Source organism: Pelodiscus sinensis, chromosome 18 (assembly GCF_052426305.1).
Source record: "Pelodiscus sinensis isolate ZL-2025 chromosome 18, ASM5242630v1, whole genome shotgun sequence".
In the NCBI taxonomy this organism is placed as follows: domain Eukaryota; kingdom Metazoa; phylum Chordata; order Testudines; family Trionychidae; genus Pelodiscus; species Pelodiscus sinensis.
This window is the reverse complement of record NC_143069.1, coordinates 34,474,954-34,494,628: the sequence shown is the minus strand read 5'-3', so window position 1 is coordinate 34,494,628 and position 19,675 is coordinate 34,474,954. Positions and strand designations below refer to the sequence as shown.

Here is a 19,675-nt window from a genome sequence, read left to right as displayed (position 1 = left end):
CCCTGGTCCTGTGTCCTGCCGGGGGCCTGGCACCTAGGGGGGCAGAGGGTCTGTTGCCCTGGTCCTGTGTCCCGCCGGGGGCCCCTGGCACCTAGGGGGGCAGAGGGTCTGGTGCCCTGGTCCTGTGTCCCGCCGGGGGCCCCTGGCACCTAGGGGGGCAGAGGGTCTGGTGCCCTGGTCCTGTGTCCCGCCGGGGGCCTGGCACCTAGGGGGGCAGAGGGTCTGGTGCCTCGGCCCTGTGTCCCGCCGGGGGCCCCTGGCACCTAGGGGGTCAGAGGGTCTGTTGCCCTGGTCCTGTGTCCCGCCGGGGGCCCCTGGCACCTAGGGGGGCAGAGGGTCTGTTGCCCTGGTCCTGTGTCCCGCCGGGGGGCCCTGGCACCTAGGGGGGCAGAGGGTCTGTTGCCCTGGTCCTGTGTCCCGTCGGGGGCCCCTGGCACCTGGGGGGCAGAGGGTCTGTTGCCCTGGTCCTGTGTCCTGCCGGGGGCCCCTGGCACCTAGGGGGGCAGAGGGTCTGGTGCCCTGGTCCTGTGTCCTGCCGGGGGCCCCTGGCACCTAGGGGGGCAGAGGGTCTGGTGCCTCGGCCCTGTGTCCCGCCGGGGGCCTGGCACCTAGGGGGTCAGAGGGTCTGTTGCCCTGGTCCTGTGTCCCGCCGGGGGCCTGGCACCTGGGGGGCAGAGGGTCTGTTGCCCTGGTCCTGTGTCCCGTCGGGGGCCCCTGGCACCTGGGGGGCAGAGGGTCTGTTGCCCTGGTCCTGTGTCCCGCCGGGGGCCTGGCACCTGGGGGGCAGAGGGTCTGTTGCCCTGGTCCTGTGTCCCGTCGGGGGCCCCTGGCACCTGGGGGGCAGAGGGTCTGTTGCCCTGGTCCTGTGTCCCGTCGGGGGCCCCTGGCACTAGGGGGTCAGAGGGTCTGTTGCCCTGGTCCTGTGTCCCGTCGGGGGCCCCTGGCACCTGGGGGGCAGAGGGTCTGTTGCCCTGGTCCTGTGTCCCTGCGCTCGTGGGGCCGGCGCGGTGCCCGGGTCGCAGCAGGTGGCCGGGGGCAGGCCAGCGAGCGTTCCTGACGGTGCTGTGGTTCTCCGCAGGTGGAAGATAACTTTGTGCTGGAGAGCGAGAAGGAGAAGTTTGTGGAGGAGCTGAGAGCCGTCGTGTGCCAGGCCCAGGAGATCCTGCGGAGTCTGCCCCTGGAGGAGCGGGCGGCGGGCAGCGACGCCCCCCCCGGCGAGCCCGGCAGCAGCCAGGTAAGAGCAGCGCAGTGCTCGGGCGCCCTCGGCACCGCTGCGGCTGTGCTGTGCGCTCACCTGTCGCCCTTCCGTCCAGACAGGGCCGTCGGAGCAGGCCCAGACGAACCCCGCCGCCCAGACCGGCCGTAAGTCCCCGGCCCACTCCCGGGCCTGCACCGCGCTGGGGTGTGAGCCAGGGTCCGTGTGTCTCTGCCTGGCACCAGGCTCCTGGGTTCTCCAGGCTTACCACCAGGAGCCCTGTTTTGGGAGCTTCCCAAGCAGGGGGGGAAGAGGGCGGCTGCGCAGGCTGCCGGCACCTGCCTGGGGACCGGGGCGCGTCCGCCCGGCAAGGAAGCCTGCAAGGGTGACCCGGGGCAGGGGGAAGCGAGCCGCAGCCAGACCAGAAGCAAGGCGTCCCTAAGCACTGGGGCCGGGTCTCCAGCCGGCCCTGCTGGAATCAAGGCAGGATGGAGGATTTGCCTCGGGGGGCGAGGGGTTGTGAGGGTCACGGCTGCACCGTGTGGCCGCGGGAGGTGGGACTCTGCGGCCCTGACGCTGTAGCGAGCTCCTCGTGCGTCCCTCTGCTGGGATTCACTTCTCTTGAGGCCTCCCCTCGGCGCAGGGTGGTCGCTGCCCGCCAGGGCACACCCCGCCGTCGAGGCCTCTGTGCTCCCCTGCCTGCTACGCGGGGACGCGCGAGACTTCCGGTGCCGACGTGCCCGCCGGGCTGGGGGGCCGGGGTGAGCGACACTCTCCTCTGTCCCCAGACGAGTGCGCCCCGCAGTCCTCGCCGGTCGGCCGCTGGAGGTTCTGCATCAATCAAACCATAAGGAACCGAGAGGGCCAGGCGCCCGGCTCCCTGCAGCACCCGCCGGCAGCTACGGGTGAGCAGGGCGGGGGCTCGGGGCACCGGAGGAACTGGACGGCGTGCCAAGGCCTGTGTCAGAGCCTGGCTCTGGGGCGCGGCTCCGTGTGGGCTGCGGCTCTGAGGCGTCTGGGGAGCCCAACGTGCAATGGGCCAGGAGCCGCGGGGAGCAATGCGAGAGCCGGAGGAACTGGACGGCGTGCCAAGGCCTGTGTCAGAGCCTGGCTCTGGGGCGCGGCTCCGTGTGGGCTGCGGCTCTGAGGCGTCTGGGGAGCCCAACGTGCAATGGGCCAGGAGCCGCGGGGAGCAATGCAGCCCGTCTGCGAGAGCCGGAGGACAAGGCCTCTCCCCGGGTTCCAGAAGTTCCCAGCGCGGGCCCCGCAGCCCTGGGTCCGGCCGGCTGTGGGGCGCCTCGTGGGTGCCTGACGGTACCCGGCTGTCGTTCCAGGTCTGGACAAGGAGAGCGCGAAGGAGCCGTGTCCCCAGGCCGGGCTGCCAGCTGCAGAGAGCCTGGGCCCCCGCGCCAGCCCAGAGGACCACATGGTGCCCGAGCGCCCCAGCTCCAAACCTGAGCAGCAGCAGGGAGCAGAGGCAGAGAAACTAGCACCTCTCGCGGGCAGCAGCTGGGCCGGGCCGGAGACCGGGGAGCCCCCGGCCCCCCCACCCGGTGACCCGCCCGTCGGCCCCGCTGGCGAGCTGCCCTTGCTGAGGGAGGCCCTGGCGTCCGAGCACCAGGGCCAGCAGCCTCCACAAGGGGAGACCCCCCTGAGCTCTGCGCCGGAGCCGGCCCCGCTCCCCCCGTCGGTGCCGGAGTCGGACGGCGAGGGGCCCCCCAAGATGGATTTTGTTGACAACCGTATCAAGAGCCTGGACGAGAAGCTAAGGACGCTGCTGTACCAGGAGCACAGCTGCTCCGAGAGCCAGAAGGACCCCCAGAGCACGGAGTCCCCGCTCTCCTCCGCCGAGGACACGCTCTCTGGGGCGGCCCCGGCCGGGCCGGCCGCCGGCTCTTCCCCTGGAGAGGGAGCGCAGGGCAGCCCGGCGGAGCCCCAGGGCGGGTCTCCGCCGCCCCCCGCCGAGGCTGCCAGCCAGCCCGCTGCCCCGCTGCCTTTGGCGCGGGACCCCGAGGGCAGTACGGTCGCGCCCGGCGAACTCTGTCTGCATGTGAGTGGCGCACGCGGCCGGATCGGCTCCAGCCGCTCACCCGGCGCCGCGCAGAGCCCCCGCCCCGGCCGAGATGGGGGCCCTGGAAGTGCGAGCCCAGCTACAGGGCTGAGTCACGTCCCCCCTTCCCGCCGAACCCCGGGGCCCGCAGTGCGCCTGGCGCGCCAGCACGCTTCCGGCTTTAGGGCGCGGGCCCCGGATCGGGGCAATCGGTCGAATTGGCCTAAAGCCGGCCCCGCGCACAGAGCCCCCCGGCCGAGATCGGGGCCACGCACAGAGCCCCCCGGCCGAGATGGGGGCCGCAGGGCTGGGCCCCGCGCACAGAGCCCCCCGGCCGAGATCGGGGCCACGCACAGAGCCCCCCGGCCGAGATCGGGGCCACGCACAGAGCCCCCCGGCCGAGATCGGGGCCACGCACAGAGCCCCCCGGCCGAGATGGGGGCCGCAGGGCTGGGCCCCGCGCACAGAGCCCCCCGGCCGAGATCGGGGCCACGCACAGAGCCCCCCGGCCGAGATCGGCCCCGCGCACAGAGCCCCCCGGCCGAGATCGGCCCCGCGCACAGAGCCCCCCGGCCGAGATCGGCCCCGCGCACAGAGCCCCCCGGCCGAGATCGGCCCCGCGCACAGAGCCCCCCGGCCGAGATCGGCCCCGCGCACAGAGCCCCCCGGCCGAGATCGGCCCCGCGCACAGAGCCCCCCGGCCGAGATCGGCCCCGCGCACAGAGCCCCCCGGCCGAGATCGGCCCCGCGCACAGAGCCCCCCGGCCGAGATCGGGGCCACGCACAGAGCCCCCTGGCCGAGATCGGCCCCGTGCGCAGAGCCCCCCGTCCGAGATTGGCCCCGCACACAGCCCCCCGGCCGAGATCGGGGCCACGCACAGAGCCCCCTGGCCGAGATCGGCCCCGTGCGCAGAGCCCCCCGGCCGAGATCGGGGCCCCAGGGCCGGGCCCCGCGCACAGAGCCCCCCGGCCGAGATCGGGGCTGCTGATGCCCCACCCCTTGGGCAGCCCTTGGCGGGGTAGCTGGGGGGGCGCAGGATCGTGGTTCCAAGCCCCCCTCCGTCCCACTCAGGCGCGGGCTTTCCCCTGCCCCTCTGTCCCCTCAGGAGCCGTCCCCGGAGCCTTCCTTGCGGCCGGAGCCGGAGGCCTGCCCTGCTGCCGTGGCTGGCGTCGGAGCCGTGCGCCTGCAGACAGGAGGTGGATATTTTGGCCTAAGCTTTACTTGCCCTAGTCTCAAAAACCCTATTAGCAAGAAATCCTGGAGTCGCAAATTAAAAAGCTGGGCGCTCAGGCTCCGGCAGTCCGCCGGCTTTCTGCAGAGAGCCAAAGCCCGCCAAGGTAGTGTGCTGCGAGCCAGGCCCCGTCGCGCCCCGCCACCGCCTCCCGCGCCATCTCACCCGCCGCCCCGGCTCATCCGCTCCCCCATCGCTTTGCATGCCGCCCGGGGGGGGAGCCGCTAGCGCCGGGCCGGGGCGCGCCAGCCCGCGACGCCCTCCCCTCTCTGCTCTTCTCTTCCTGCCGCGCAGCCGAGGCAGCCGACGGCCCTGAGCGGGACGGCCTGACCCCCGGGGACGGCCCCGCCAGCGGCCGCGTGAGATCCGCCTCCGTGTCCTACCAGCGAGGCCGCTTCCAGGTGAGCCGGCCCCCGGGCCTCCCCGCTGGCCCATCTCCCTGCCCGGCCCTGGCTCTACCCGCTAGGCCCCTCTCCCTGCCCGGCCCTGGCTCTACCCGCTAGGCCCCTCTCCCTGCCCGGCCCTGGCTCTACCCGCTAGGCCCCTCTCCCTGCCCGGCCCTGGCTCTACCCGCTAGGCCTCTCTCCCTGCCTGGCCCTGGCTCTACCCGCTAGGCCCCTCTCCCTGCCCGGCCCTGGCTCTACCCGCTAGGCCCCTCTCCCTGCCCGGCCCTGGCTCTACCCGCTAGGCCCCTCTCCCTACCCAGCCCTGGCTCTGCCCGCTAGGCCTCTCTCCCTGCCTGGCCCTGGCTCTGCCCGCTAGGCCCCTCTCCCTGCCCGGCCCTGGCTCTGCCCGCTAGGCCTCTCTCCCTGCCTGGCCCTGGCTCTGCCCGCTAGGCCCCTCTCCCTACCCAGCCCTGGCTCTGCCCGCTAGGCCCCTCTCCCTACCCAGCCCTGGCTCTGCCCGCTAGGCCTCTCTCCCTGCCTGGCCCTGGCTCTGCCCGCTAGGCCCCTCTCCCTGCCCGGCCCTGGCTCTGCCCGCTAGGCCCCTCTCCCTGCCCGGCCCTGGCTCTGCCCGCTAGGCCCCTCTCCCTGCCCGGCCCTGGCTCTGCCCGCTAGGCCCCTCTCCCTGCCCGGCCCTGGCTCTGCCCGCTAGGCCTCTCTCCCTGCCCGGCCCTGGCTCTGCCCGCTAGGCCCCTCTCCCTGCCCGGCCCTGGCTCTGCCCGCTAGGCCCCTCTCCCTACCCAGCCCTGGCTCTGCCCGCTAGGCCCCTCTCCCTGCCCGGCCCTGGCTCTGCCCGCTAGGCCCCTCTCCCTGCTGGCCCCCGGCTCTCCCCACTGGCCCCCGCTCCCTGCCAGAGCCCTAGTCCTGTCCCCCGGTCCCCGGCTCTCCCTGCTGGCCCCCGCTCCCTGCCAGAGCCCTAGTCCTGTCCCCCGGCCCCCGGCTCTCCCCACTGGCCCACACTTCCCTCGCAGAGCTGGGGAAGGAAACCAGGAGTCCTGGTTTCCAGGCCCTCCATCACCGCTAGCCCTTCCCTGCGTGTGTCCCAGGTCACCACGGTGCCGCAGCAGCCGGCTCCCTGTGTGGCAGATGCCGGGCCGGAGGGGGCCCCGCCGGGAGAGGCGCTGCGGGGGCTCAGCCCAGCCTGCGAGACGGACGCCTCTTCCCTCAGCCCCGAGCAGGAGCCGGGGGAGCTGTCGGGCACCGGGAGCAGCACGGAGCCGTGGGCCGTGAGGCGGGCGCGGGCACAGCCCAGCTCCGACAGCGAGCTGGGCCCCGAGGAGGCGGGGGAGGCCTGCGGCTCCCTCTTCCACTCGCCCTCCTCCCCCATGAGCAGCGACGACGAGTCCGAGGTGGAGGACGAGGACCTGAAGGTGGAGCTGCAGCGGCTGCGGGAGAAGTAAGGGAGCCGCGAGCGACGGTCCCTGGTCCCGGCCGGCGGCTCTGTGCCCATCCGGCTTCCCGCGCCCCCTGGCCGGAGCCTGTCGCATGCCCAGCGGGCAGGGCTGGCACGGCGGTGCTGGGCAGGGCGCCCGAGCGCACGGCCCCGGTACGCAGCAGACAAGGGGGGCTGAGATACCAGGGGGAAAAGAACCCGGGAGTCCTGCCTCTAACCACTAGGCCACACTCCTTCCCAGAGCCAGGGACAGAACCCGGGAGGCCTGCCTCTAACCACTAGGCCACACTCCTTCCCAGAGCCAGGGACAGAACCCGGGAGGCCTGCCTGTAACCACTAGGCCACACTCCTTCCCAGAGCCAGGGACAGAACCCGGGAGTCCTGCCTCTAACCACTAGGCCACACTCCTTCCCAGAGCCAGGGACAGAACCCGGGAGTCCTGCCTCTAACCACTAGGCCACACTCCTTCCCAGAGCCAGGGACAGAACCCGGGAGTCCTGCCTCTAACCACTAGGCCACACTCCTTCCCAGAGCCAGGGACAGAACCCGGGAGTCCTGCCTCTAACCACTAGGCCACACTCCTTCCCAGAGCCAGGGACAGAACCCGGGAGTCCTGCCTCTAACCACTAGGCCACACTCCTTCCCAGAGCCAGGGACAGAACCCGGGAGGCCTGGCTCTAACCACTAGGCCACACTCCTTCCCAGAGCCAGGGACAGAACCCGGGAGTCCTGCCTCTAACCACTAGGCCACACTCCTTCCCAGAGCCAGGGACAGAACCCGGGAGGCCTGGCTCTAACCACTAGGCCACACTCCTTCCCAGAGCCAGGGACAGAACCCGGGAGTCCTGCCTGCCTGGCTCTAACCAGTGGAGCTCGCTGCCCACCCACAGCTGGGGAGAGGACCCAGGCCCGCCCCTGTGGCTGGTTTGTCCAGGCCGGGTGGCTCTGGGCTTGGGGCCGTGGTGACGGCTTTTCTCCCCCGCAGACACATCCAGGAGGTGGTGACCCTGCAGGCCCAGCAGAGCCAGGAGCTGCAGGAGCTGTACCGGCGCCTCCACGCCCTCCGAGAGAGCAAGCCCGACCTGCCGGAGCTGGCCCTGCAGCCCGCCTCCCCCCGCCGGCCTCGCTCCTTCAAGGGCAAACTGCGCAGCCGGGCCCCGGCGCTGGTGCACGCCGACAGCTGCCTGGTGGCCACTGGTGAGCCGGGTCGCACGCCCCAGCCAGCCCTTGCCCAGTGGCGGGGGGCGCCTGCCGTCAGTTCTGCAGTTCAGCAAGCGGCTTGCCCTGGGGGTGGGGCGCGGCTTTTGGGGGGAGCCCGGCGCTCGCTCCCCCAGCTGTGCGCTCCCCGCCGAGGCCGCCTGCGCGGGGAAGGAAGGGTGGGCAACCAGCCAGCCTATCGGGGAGGGGTGCTGTGACCGTCCGCCCCAGGGGCTCTCGGCCTCTGCGCTGGGGCACCCCGCGTCTCACCCCCCCGCACAGCGACGCAACGCCGCCCTGGACACGCCCCTGCTCCTCAGGCAGGGGTCATAGGCCTGGCCCTGCCCCGGGACGCTGGCGCCTACGGCGGGCTGGCCGGACCCGCACAGGTAGGAGGGCCCCGGCAGGGCCGGCAGGGGGCGGCTGACGTCTGGCATTCTCTCCCCCGCGCTCAGAGTGCTGCTGCACCACCTCGGCCACCTCCGTGATCGACTACCAGCTGAGCATCCAGGCCCGCCTGCTGCATCAGAGCTGTGCCCCGGGGCAGCCCCGCCCAGGTACCTCGCTTTCCCCACCTGCGCAGCTGCATGGAGATTCTTGGAACCGGCCATTGGGAAGCGCTGGGTGTGAGCGAGGGGCATTGCCTGGCCTGCCTGGCTCCTCCTGGGGCCTGCAGCCGGCCTCTCGCCTCAGCTCTCGTCCCCGCGCCTCCCCGCTCTGCTCAGACCCATTCGCTGGGGCAGAACTGCGGGGAGACGGGGGGATCCTGCTATGACTGGGGGGGTGAACGTAGGAGCATGGATTGGGTGGGCGGACCGACGGGGAAACGCGGGGGGGCGGACGGGGGGGAGCACGGGAGAGGGACGACGGGGCGGAGGGCAGACGGGCGGGGTGGGCGGGGGGAGCGCGGGAGGGGGACGACGGGGCGGAGGGCAGACGGGCGGGGTGGGCGGGGGGAGCGCGGGAGGGGGACGACGGGGCGGAGGGCAGACGGGCGGGGTGGGCGGGGGGAGCGCGGGAGGGGGACGACGGGGCGGAGGGCAGACGGGCAGGTGGGCGGAGTGAGCGGGGGGAGCGCGGGAGGGAGACGACGGGGCGGAGGGCGGACGGGCAGGTGGGCGGAGTGAGCGGGGGGAGCGCGGGAGGGAGACGACGGGGCGGAGGGCAGACGGGCAGGTGGGCGGGGGGAGCGCGGGAGAGGGATGACGGGGCGGAGGGCAGACGGGCAGGTGGGCGGGGGGAGCGCGGGAGGGGGATGACGGGGCGGAGGGCAGACGGGCAGGTGGGCGGGGGGAGCGCGGGAGGGGGATGACGGGGCGGAGGGCAGACGGGCAGGTGGGCGGGGGGAGCGCGGGAGGGGGATGACGGGGCGGAGGGCAGACGGGCAGGTGGGCGGGGGGAGCGCGGGAGGGGGATGACGGGGCGGAGGGCAGGTGGGCGGGGGGAGCGCGGGAGGGGGATGACGGGGCGGAGGGCAGGTGGGCGGGGGGAGCGCGGGAGGGGGATGACGGGGCGGAGGGCAGACGGGCAGGTGGGCGGGGGGAGCGCGGGAGGGGGATGACGGGGCAGACGGGCAGGTGGGCGGGGGGAGCGCGGGAGGGGGACGAGGGGCGGAGGGCAGATGGGCGGAGGGGCGGCGGGAGCGCGGGGGGGATGACGGGGTGGAGGGCAGACGGGCGGAGGGGCGGCGGGAGCGCGGGGGGGATGACGGGGTGGAGGGCAGACGGGCAGGTGGGCGGGGGGAGCGCGGGGGGGATGACGGGGCGGAGGGCAGACGGGCAGGTGGGCGGGGGGAGCGCGGGAGGGGGACGACGGGGCGGAGGGCAGACGGGCAGGTGGGCGGGGGGAGCGCGGGAGGGGGACGACGGGGCGGAGGGCAGACGGGCAGGTGGGCGGGGGGAGCGCGGGAGGGGGACGACGGGGCGGAGGGCAGACGGGCAGGTGGGCGGGGGAGCGCGGGAGGGGGACGACGGGGCGGAGGGCAGACGGGCAGGTGGGCGGGGGAGCGCGGGAGGGGGACGACGGGGCGGAGGGCAGACGGGCAGGTGGGCGGGGGAGCGCGGGAGGGGGACGACGGGGCGGAGGGCAGACGGGCAGGTGGGCGGGGGAGCGCGGGAGGGGGACGACGGGGCGGAGGGCAGACGGGCAGGTGGGCGGGGGAGCGCGGGAGGGGGACGACGGGGCGGAGGGCAGACGGGCAGGTGGGCGGGGGAGCGCGGGAGGGGGACGACGGGGCGGAGGGCAGACGGGCAGGTGGGCGGGGGAGCGCGGGAGGGGGACGACGGGGCGGAGGGCAGACGGGCAGGTGGGCGGGGGAGCGCGGGAGGGGGATGACGGGGCGGAGGGCAGACGGGCAGGTGGGCGGGGGAGCGCGGGAGGGGGACGACGGGGCGGAGGGCAGACGGGCAGGTGGGCGGGGGAGCGCGGGAGGGGGATGACGGGGTGGAGGGCAGACGGGCAGGTGGGCGGGGGGAGCGCGGGAGGGGGACGACGGGGCGGAGGGCAGACGGGCAGGTGGGCGGGGGGAGCGCGGGAGGGGGACGACGGGGCGGAGGGCAGATGGGCAGGTGGGCGGGGGGAGCGGGGGGAGCGCGGGAGGGGGACGACGGGGCGGAGGGCAGACGGGCAGGTGGGCGGGGGGAGCGCGGGGGGGGACAACGGGCAGCGGGCGCTGCCTGCCCCTCCCCCCCCGCTCAGCCCCCTCGCCCCTCCCCCAGAGGCGCTGTGCGTGGTGGGCGGCGCTGCCTCCTGCCAGCAGGCCCCGGCCAAGAAGGGGATGTTCACGGACGACCTGCACAAGCTGGTGGACGACTGGGCCAAGGAGGCGGTGGGAGGCGCCCTCAGCAAGCCCAGCCTGAACCAGATCAAGCAGAGCCAGCACCGCCTGGAGGGGGACGGCTGGAGCAGAGCCTGCGAGGTGCGGGCGGCTGGGCCCTCTTCCTGGCACTGCGAGAGGAGGGCAGTGGGGTCTAGTGGTTAGAGCAGGGGGGCTGGGGGCTGTCCCTGGCCAGGGGTGGGGTTGGGCTCTCGTGCGGGGGGGCGCGGAGCTGGACGCCTGGGCCCTGTCCCTGATGGGGGGGAGCAGAGAGCGACGGGCTCTCGTGCTGGGGGGGACGGGGGCTGGACGCCTGGGCCCTGTCCCTGATGGGGGAGCAGAAAGCGAAGGGCTCTCGTGCTGGTGGGGGCTGGACGCCTGGGCCCTTTCCCTGATGGGGGGGCAGAAAGCGAAGGGCTCTCGTGCTGGTGGGGGCTGGACGCCTGGGCCCTGTCCCTGATGGGGGGGCAGAAAGCGAAGGGCTCTCGTGCTGGTGGGGGCTGGACGCCTGGGCCCTTTCCCTGATGGGGGGGCAGAGAGCGAAGGGCTCTCGTGCTGGGGGGCGCGGGGGCTGGACGCCTGGGCCCTGTCCCTGATGGGGGGGCAGAAAGCGAAGGGCTCTCGTGCTGGGGGGGGCGGGGGCTGGACGCCTGGGCCCTGTCCCTGATGGGGGGGCAGAAAGCGAAGGGCTCTCGTGCTGGTGGGGGCTGGACGCCTGGGCCCTTTCCCTGATGGGGGGGCAGAGAGCGAAGGGCTCTCGTGCTGGGGGGGGCGGGGGCTGGACGCCTGGGCCCTGTCCCTGATGGGGGGGCAGAAAGCGAAGGGCTCTCGTGCTGGTGGGGGCTGGACGCCTGGGCCCTTTCCCTGATGGGGGGGCAGAGAGCGAAGGGCTCTCGTGCTGGGGGGCGCGGGGGCTGGACGCCTGGGCCCTTTCCCTGATGGGGGGGGGGAGCAGAGAGCAACGGGCTCTCGTGTTGGGGGGGGCGGGGGCTGGACGCCTGGGCCCTTTCCCTGATGGGGGGGGGGGAGCAGAGAGCAACGGGCTCTCGTGCTGGGGGGGGCGGGGGCTGGACGCCTGGGCCCTGTCCCTGATGGGGGGGCAGAAAGCGAAGGGCTCTCGTGCTGGTGGGGGCTGGACGCCTGGGCCCTGTCCCTGATGGGGGGGGGCAGAGAGCGACAGGCTCTCGTGCTGGGGGGGGCGGGGGCTGGACGCCTGGGCCCTGTCCCTGATGGGGGGGGGGCAGAGAGCGACAGGCTCTCGTGCTGGGGGGGCGGGGGCTGGACGCCTGGGCCCTGTCCCTGATGGGGGGGGGCAGAGAGCGACGGGCTCTCGTGCTGGGGGGGCGGGGGCTGGACGCCTGGGCCCTTTCCCTGATGGGGGGGCAGAGAGTGACGGGCTCTCGTGCTGGGGGGGCGGGGGCTGGACGCCTGGGCCCTGTCCCTGATGGGGGGGGCAGAGAGCGACGGGCTCTCGTGCTGGGGGGGGCGGGGGCTGGACGCCTGGGCCCTGTCCCTGATGGGGGGGGCAGAGAGTGACGGGCTCTCGTGCTGGGGGGGCGGGGGCTGGACGCCTGGGCCCTTTCCCTGATGGGGGGGCAGAGAGCGACGGGCTCTCGTGCTGGGGGGGGCGGGGGCTGGACGCCTGGGCCCTTTCCCTGATGGGGGGGCAGAGAGTGACGGGCTCTCGTGCTGGGGGGGCGGGGGCTGGACGCCTGGGCCCTGTCCCTGATGGGGGGGGCAGAGAGCGACGGGCTCTCGTGCTGGGGGGGCGGGGGCTGGACGCCTGGGCCCTGTCCCTGATGGGGGGGGCAGAGAGCGACGGGCTCTCGTGCGGGGGGGGCGGGGGCTGGACGCCTGGGCCCTGTCCCTGATGGGGGGGGCAGAGAGCGACGGGCTCTCGTGCGGGGGGGGCGGGGGCCCGGGCACCTGGCTCTTTGCCCAGCGCCGCGAGGGGAGGGGCAGACCCGGCTAACCCGTCTCCCCCTCCAGAGCACCGCGGCGTCCGTGGGCTGTGCCTCCACCTGGCTTTCCTCCGTCTCCCAGCTCCGCGGGACCGTGCCAGCCTCCCTGCCTCCCGGACTGGCCCTGCCGGCGTTCCCCAGCGTCTCGCCGCCCTACGGCCTGCCCCACGTCTGCCAGTACAGCGCCGTGGCGGGGGCGGCGTACCCCGTGCCATGGGCCGGCGCGCCCTCCCCCCCTCTCGGACCCTACCCGCCAGGGGGCAGCCGGCTTGGCTTCCCGGCCTCCCCGCTCCCTGCCCCCGCCCCCATCCCGCCAGGCCCCAAGTGAAGGCGGAGCCGCAGTGTGGCGGCTCTCCCGGCGTGGCTTGTGCTGGGGCGATGCCCGCGGGGCTCGTGGCGCCTCCCGGAGCTCACGGTCGGCCTGTGCGCCGTGAGTCCCGCCTGCCGGCGGCTGGAGGACGCCCCGAGAACCCCCTTGCCTGAGCCGTGGCCCCGTCTTGTGCGGCTGGCTGCAGCCCAGCACCAGCGACCCTGCTGCCAGGGGTCCGGGAGGAGCCAGCAGCTGCCCCTCCTCATCTGCACGCCGTGCGCCAAACCACCGCGAGACTTGGGGCCCGCGTTTCCTGCTGCCATGGGTCGGGGGGGCAGCTGCGTGGATCTGCTCCCAGCTCAGCCGCCTTCTCGGGGAGGGAAGCGGGGGCGGGAATAGACGTGGCCGTGAAACTGGCTCTCTCGCCTGCCCTGCCCGGCCCTGGGCGTTTGCCTTCGGGTGCCGAGGCGCCACCTGCCAGCTCCTGCCGCGGGCGGGGTCTCCGCAGGGTTCCCAGGAGCCGGCGGGCGGCGGAGCTCCTCGAGCCACGGGGTGGCAGAGGCTTGCCCTGCGGTGTGCTTTGCAAACGCGCAAACCAGCCCCCGGCTGCGCCTCAGTGGCCCGGAAATCCTCCACGCAGCTTGTGCTCGGGGCTCCCCCAGTGCCTCGGGCCGCGCGGGCGGGGAAGGGACGGGATCAGCTGATCTTCGGCGTGTGCGAGCTGCCCTCGCCCGATGGGCTCAGAGTGCGCCGCTGGCCCCGGCTTGGATCCCCTGGGGGGCCGTCAAACTGCAGCCCAGCTCCGGCTTAGTCCGTCTTCCCCAAGGCCGTCGCGGCCAGGCCCGGTGCCAGCGGCCAGTCAGTGCTGAAACCCAGCCCGGCACAGCCAGCCCCACGCCACGCACGCCTCCTTGCAGTGGCTGTAGCTAACGCGCCAGGAGCACGCCACGCACGCCGCCTTGCAGTGGCTGTAGCTAACGCGCCGGGAGCACGCCACACACGCCGCCTTGCAGTGGCTGTAGCTAACGCGCCGGGAGCACGCCACGCACGCCGCCTTGCAGTGGCTGTAGCTAACGCGCCGGGAGCACGCCACGCCTGCCGCCTTGCAGTGGCTGTAGCTAACGCGCCGGGAGCACGCCACGCACGCCGCCTTGCAGTGGCTGTAGCTAACGCGCCGGGAACACGCCACGCACGCAGCCTTGCAGTGGCTGTGGCTAACGCGCCGGGAGCACGCCACGCACGCAGCCTTGCAGTGGCTGTAGCTAACGCGCCGGGAGCACGCCACGCACGCCGCCTTGCAGTGGCTGTAGCTAACGCGCCGGGAGCACGCCACACACGCAGCCTCTCACTCCCCTTGGCTTCGCCCTCGTGCTGTCCTTTCCGAGCGCCCCGCGGGCAGCCCAGCCTTGCTTGCTCCACGGGCAGCGGGAGGGGAGATCTTGTCCGTTCCCCAAAGCGCTGGGCTGGGCTGCCACAGGACACCTGCCGGGCTCCATAGCAGCATTGGCCTGGTCGCACCCGCCGGGAGCGGGCTCCAGCCCGGCCAGAAGGGAGCGTGCTCTGCAGGCCTGCGCGCCCGTGGGTGGGCAGAGCCAGCGGGGCTGGGAGGGGGCTGGTTTAACGCGGCAAAGCTGGGCTGGAGGCTCTGACCTGCTTTCGGCGGCGCTGGGCCTGGTCGCCCAGTGCAGAGGAGGAGTCTGTGCCCAGACAGATCCCTGGCGTGGCTGGGAATCCAAGCCTGGCTTAGGAACGCCTGTCCGGGCAGACAGATCCCTGGCGTGGCTGGGAATCCAAGCCTGGCTTAGGAACGCCTGTCCGGGCAGACAGATCCCTGGCGTGGCTGGGAATCCAAGCCTGGCTTAGGAACGCCTGTCCGGGCAGACAGATTCCTGGCGTGGCTGGGAGTTCAAGCCTGGCTTAGGAACGCCCGTCCGGGCAGACAGATCCCTGGCGTGGCTGGGAGTTCAAGCCTGGCTTAGGAACGCCTGTCCGGGCAGACAGATCCCTGGCGTGGCTGGGAATCCAAGCCTGGCTTAGGAACGCCTGTCCGGGCAGACAGATCCCTGGCGTGGCTGGGAGTTCAAGCCTGGCTTAGGAACGCCCGTCCGGGCAGACAGATCCCTGGCGTGGCTGGGAGTTCAAGCCTGGCTTAGGAACGCCCGTCCGGGCAGACAGGTCCCTGGCGTGGCTGGGAGTTCAAGCCTGGCTTAGGAACGCCCGTCCGGGCAGACAGATCCCTGGCGTGGCTGGGAGTTCAAGCCTGGCTTAGGAACGCCTGTCCGGGCAGACAGATCCCTGGCGTGGCTGGGAGTTCAAGCCTGGCTTAGGAACGCCCGTCCGGGCCAGGGGTCAGCGGGGAGAGCGGCTGCGTGTACATACCAGTCGCGTGGGTGGAGCCCTTGGACCCCGCAGCCCCTCCAGGGCTACCCGCTAGCGGCAGCTAGAGACAGATGCTGCCAGTCAGCGCCCCGCCCCCAGAGCCGCCGGCAGCAGCCTTGGATCTGTATTGAACGTTCGTACTTGTTGCTGTCACCTCCCGAGGAGCTGCCGGTCCCACGGGCGCCGCGGTGTCTCCAGCATGACTCGCAAGGGGCTGAAGGTGAAAAATGTGAACTTTTTTTTTTAACAGACTTTTTTATTTTCCTGCTGTGACCCTTTCTGGGTCGCCAGCCACAGTAACGAATGTATCATTTTAATAACGGGCTGGCTTGGGCTGCTCAGCCTGGCGTCTTTACGTTTGCTCTTGATTTGATCTACCTCATTTTGTTTAGTGCGATTTGAATCCAGCTGCCGATTCCCAACCCCTTGTCTTAGGGGACTTCAAAGTGGCATTTGATTTTCCGTTTTCTCAGTTCGTTATTGGGTGCAGTGAGCACATCTCTCTCCTGACAGACAGCCCCCTTGAATGCAGCTGGACGAATGAAAATCTGGGCTAGAAAGGGCAGAGTTGAGTTGGGATCTGTGGGAAGCAGGGGCACTGATGTCCCTTCAGCAACACTTTGAAAAGCTTGGTTGGTTGACAGAAGCGTCCCTCGTGAATAATTCCCGTCCCCAATTGAGCTGTCAAAACACACCAAGCCGCTGGCATTGGTCAGCGGGCGGGACCCCTCAAGTGTTTTATTTCGAAGTTGTTAAAATGATGCATTCTGGCTGTTTCAGTCCTGAAAGCCAGCAGTCTGCCTGTCCTTCCTTTGACATGTTCTTACTCTGTAAAGGTGAAATGTTTGGTGGAAACTGTTAACCTAAAATACATTTGGGTTTTGTTTTTTAGGGTTTTGTTTCTTGGTGCTTGTTACAAGTCTCTCCAGCGCATTCCAGCAGCAGGCAGTCCTAGAATCATAGGGGCCCCGGGCGTCCAGCCCCCTGCCCAAAGCGGGACCAACCCCCACTCGATCAGCCCAAACTGGGACTGAACACCTCTAGGGATGGAGAGTCTACCCCCGCCCCCCAGGGAACCGCTCCCGCCTCGGGAAATAGTGTTTCCTAGTCTCCAACCTAGACCTGCCCCGCTGGAACGTGAGCCATTGCTCCGCGTTCTGCCCCCACTGAGCACAGCCTCCTTGGAACCCCCCAGGGCGTCGAAGGTGTTGTGCTTCAACAGAGCACACGAGATCTTTTCTAGGGGGATGGCAGCACGTCCCATTTATTGAGAATACAACAGCAGCATCTGCTCTTCAGGCACCCGCCCGCGCATGCAGTCCCGCCGTCGGTGCGCTAGTTACCACGCCAGAGTCTGAGTCAAGCTGGTGGCCGACAGATCGATCCCAGAGGGGAGCCGGGCTCTGGCGGGCGCGATCCATGTTCCTCGAGTTGGTGGCAAGACGAACCCAAAGTTCCATGGCAAAGCAGCCTGCGCTTTCACTCTTTCCTCTGTCAGTCTGTGCGTGCTGCTCTCTCTTGCTGTCACCGTTCCGCCCGTCTCCGAGAGTCACCCTGGCCTGGATTGAATCCGTTTTCAGGGGGTGCCACTCTTCACCTTTAGAGTCCGCGGTTTTGCCCCTCCCTTCTTTGGATGCATGCTGGTGGCTCTTCTGATGCCAATCTGTGCCATTACCCCTCCTCTCTTGGCCATCTGGCTCTGAGGGCGACCTTCGCACCTTATCTTGACACACAAAACTCAGTCACGCAAAAGAGTCTTTACAGGGACCTTCAAAGAAAAGCATAAACAACAGTGTTTTATATTAAGCACAAGACATTGTAAATTAAGCCCTAATCAAAACAATTCACATTGAGACTCAGCATTCCTCTAATCTCATTAACATGGACACAATGCAAGATTCTCTGTCTCACTAGACCTTAAAACAAAGGGATAGATATTTAACTAAAGGGCTTAATTGGTCAAATGTTCAATGTGTTACAGTACATTACTACATTATTAACCCCAAAATACAACTATCAAAAGATATAAACCCCTTACTCCAACAAAGGCTGCCATCAAACCCCCCCTCACTCTTCTCTTCTGCAGATTAAACAAGCCCAAACCCCTCAGTCTCTCCTCGTAGGCCATGCGCTCCAGCCCCCGAATCATTTTGGTCGCCCTCCGCTGGACCCTCTCCAATGCGTCCACGTCCTTTCTATAGTGGGGGTCCCAGAACTGGACACAACACTCCAGGGCTGTGTCTAGACTGGCCACTTTTTCCCGAAAAACTTGCCAGCTGTCTACACTGGCCACTTAACTTTCCGCAAAAGCACTGACGAGCTCCTGTAAGATTGTCAGCGCTTTTGCGGAAATACTGTGCTGCTCCTCTTTGGGCAAAAGTCTTTTTCCAAAAACCTTTTGCGCAAAAGGCCCAGTGTAGACAGCAGAGATTTGTTTTCCACAAAAAAGCCCCGATCGCGAAAATGGCTTTTTTGTGGAAAAGTGCGTCTAGACTGGCCACGGACGCTTTCCCGCCAAAAGTGCTTTTGCGGAAAAGTGTCCTGCCAATCTAGACGCGCTTTTCCAAAAAGACTTTTAATGGAAAACTTTTCCATTAAAAGCATTTCCAGAAAATCATGCCAGTCTAGACGTAGCCCAGGTGTGGCCTCACCAGAGCTGAATAAAGGGGAATACTCACTTCTCTGGATCTGCTGGCCATGCTCCTCTAAATGCCCCTAATCTGCCCTCTTGGCTACAAGGGCGCCCTGTTGACTCATCTCCAGTTTCTCATCCACTGTCAGCCTGTGATGCAGGGGGGCATCTTGCTGGTCGCTAGGCTGGGCTGTCCCCTACTGGCCCTGTCTGCGAGCCCGGCCTAGCCAGGGCACCAGACACTGCCCTGACGGGTTCTGACTGGGGGAGGTTGGAGCAAAGGAAGGACATGGGGGGAAGAGTTGGTCTGGGGCTGGAAACATGATGGAGACGCCTAGGGAGGGGCTTGGAGACTACGGGCTCAGGCACCCGCCTTACGGGGTTTGGGGCATCCTCGCCCCCCTCCCATTGCCACATCCCGCCTGTGCTGGGCTGTGTTCTGGAAACTCAATACACCCCTCTCTGCTCTGCTGGCGGGTGGAGACTGTTCCGGGGGTGCAGGATCGGGGGACCCCGACTGCGCTTTCACAGTGGAGAACCGGGCAGGGCAGTGTCTGGCCCCCGGCTGGACTGGGCTCACAGACAGGGCCCGTAGGGGACAGCCCAAGCCTAGCCCCCCTGCATCACGCATGGCCAGGGCCTTTTCTGCAGAACTGCTGCATAGCCAGCCTGTAACGGTGCTCGGGATTCTTCCGCCCCAAGGCCGGACTCTGCACTTGTCCTTGTTGAACCGCATCCGATTTCTTGTGGCCCAACCCCCCAATGTGGCCAGGTCGCTCTGGACCTGCTCCCTGCCCCCCAGCGTATCCACCTCTCCCCTTAGCTCAGTGTCAGCCACAACCTTGCTCAGGAGGCAACCCTCCCCTCAGCCAGGTCATTAATGAAGATGGTGAACAACAGCGCCCAGTCGCAGGTGGGCTTGACCGGAGGTAGCAGGCAAAAACTCTCCACTTCCCTGGCAGAGGACCTGGCCGTACCCACAGGCACTGAGAAGCGCGAGGGCTGGGCCGTTGTGCTGCAGAGCGGGGGCCTGGGCTGAGGACGGGGCTGCGAATCGCCAGGCCTCTCCTCGCCTTCCCTGGCCGCTGCTCAGCTCCCACCAACCGGCCTCGCCCTGTGGCCGCCAACCCCGCAGCCAGCCTGGCCCAGAGCTCGCAGCCGGCGCACGAGGGCCCCCCCCCTTAGGGAGGAGGTCGGGGGGAGCGGGGGGGGGAGGAAACGGCTGCAGGAAGAAGGGCTGGCCAGGAGGGTGTTGGGGGGAATGGGGCTGGCTGGGGAGGGTGCAGGGGGGGGAACTGGACACACTGGTTGGACACCTGGCCCCCCCCGCCCCCCTCCAGCACCCCCACCCCACTTGCTTGCCCGGAGAGGATTCTGGGTAGAGCCCACAGGGAGTCTCCTGGAGGATGCTGGGTAATGTCAGTCAGGCCCCTCCCCTTTTCCCAGAGAGGCTGCTGGGTAATGTCAGTCAGGCCCCTCCCCTTTTCCCAGAGAGGCTGCTGGGTAATGTCAGTCAGGCCCCGCCCCTTTTCCCAGAGAGGCTGCTGGGTAATGTCAGTCAGGCCCCTCCCCTTTTCCCAGAGAGGCTGCTGGGTAATGTCAGTCAGGCCCCGCCCCTTTTCCCAGAGAGGCTGCTGGGTAATGTCAGTCAGGCCCCGCCCCTTTTCCCAGAGAGGCTGCTGGGTAATGTCAGTCAGGCCCCACCCCTTTTCCCAGAGAGGCTGCTGGGTAATGTCAGTCAGGCCCCTCCCCTTTTCCCAGAGAGGCTGCTGGGTAATGTCAGTCAGGCCCCTCCCCTTTTCCCAGAGAAGCTGTTGGGCGATAGAGGCCCCGCCCCTTTCCCTCAGCACGGTGCGTAAGGGAGGCTGCTGGGAGCTCTGTGTGTGGGGAAGGGGGGACCTTAGTGGACTACACTTCCCAAGATGCACTGCGGCCAGGACGCAGCGGGAGCGGGGGCAGCAATGGCCGCTGGGAGTTGCAGTCCACGCCAGTCTGTCCAACGGGGAGACTACCGCTCCCATGAGGCCATGCGACGGGCAAGGCGCACTACGCCCCTTGGCCGAGCAGC

The 19,675-nt window shown here is 69.7% G+C and overlaps 1 protein-coding gene across 7 annotated transcripts in view; it reads left to right on the top strand.

The window, feature by feature from the left end:
* The window catches only part of WNK3 (WNK lysine deficient protein kinase 3), a 47,263-nt gene extending 31,397 nt beyond the window's left edge, over window positions 1-15,866 (top strand). For 5 of the 7 annotated variants that reach the window (XM_075918488.2, XM_075918484.2, XM_075918483.2 and 2 more), the window contains 11 exons: window positions 1,079-1,234; window positions 1,314-1,362; window positions 1,984-2,100; window positions 2,530-3,245; window positions 4,352-4,583; window positions 4,772-4,878; window positions 5,967-6,316; window positions 7,299-7,510; window positions 7,966-8,067; window positions 10,228-10,427; window positions 12,315-15,866. In XM_075918488.2, coding sequence (XP_075774603.2) covers window positions 1,079-1,234; window positions 1,314-1,362; window positions 1,984-2,100; window positions 2,530-3,245; window positions 4,352-4,583; window positions 4,772-4,878; window positions 5,967-6,316; window positions 7,299-7,510; window positions 7,966-8,067; window positions 10,228-10,427; window positions 12,315-12,614 — 2,541 coding nt within the window. In that variant the 3' untranslated portion in view covers window positions 12,615-15,866. The remainder of the gene's footprint in view (window positions 1-1,078; window positions 1,235-1,313; window positions 1,363-1,983; window positions 2,101-2,529; window positions 3,246-4,351; window positions 4,584-4,771; window positions 4,879-5,966; window positions 6,317-7,298; window positions 7,511-7,965; window positions 8,068-10,227; window positions 10,428-12,314) is intronic. The other 2 variants (XM_089770205.1, XM_075918487.2) reach the window with 1 other exon arrangement.
* Window positions 15,867-19,675: the final 3,809 nt, after the last annotated feature.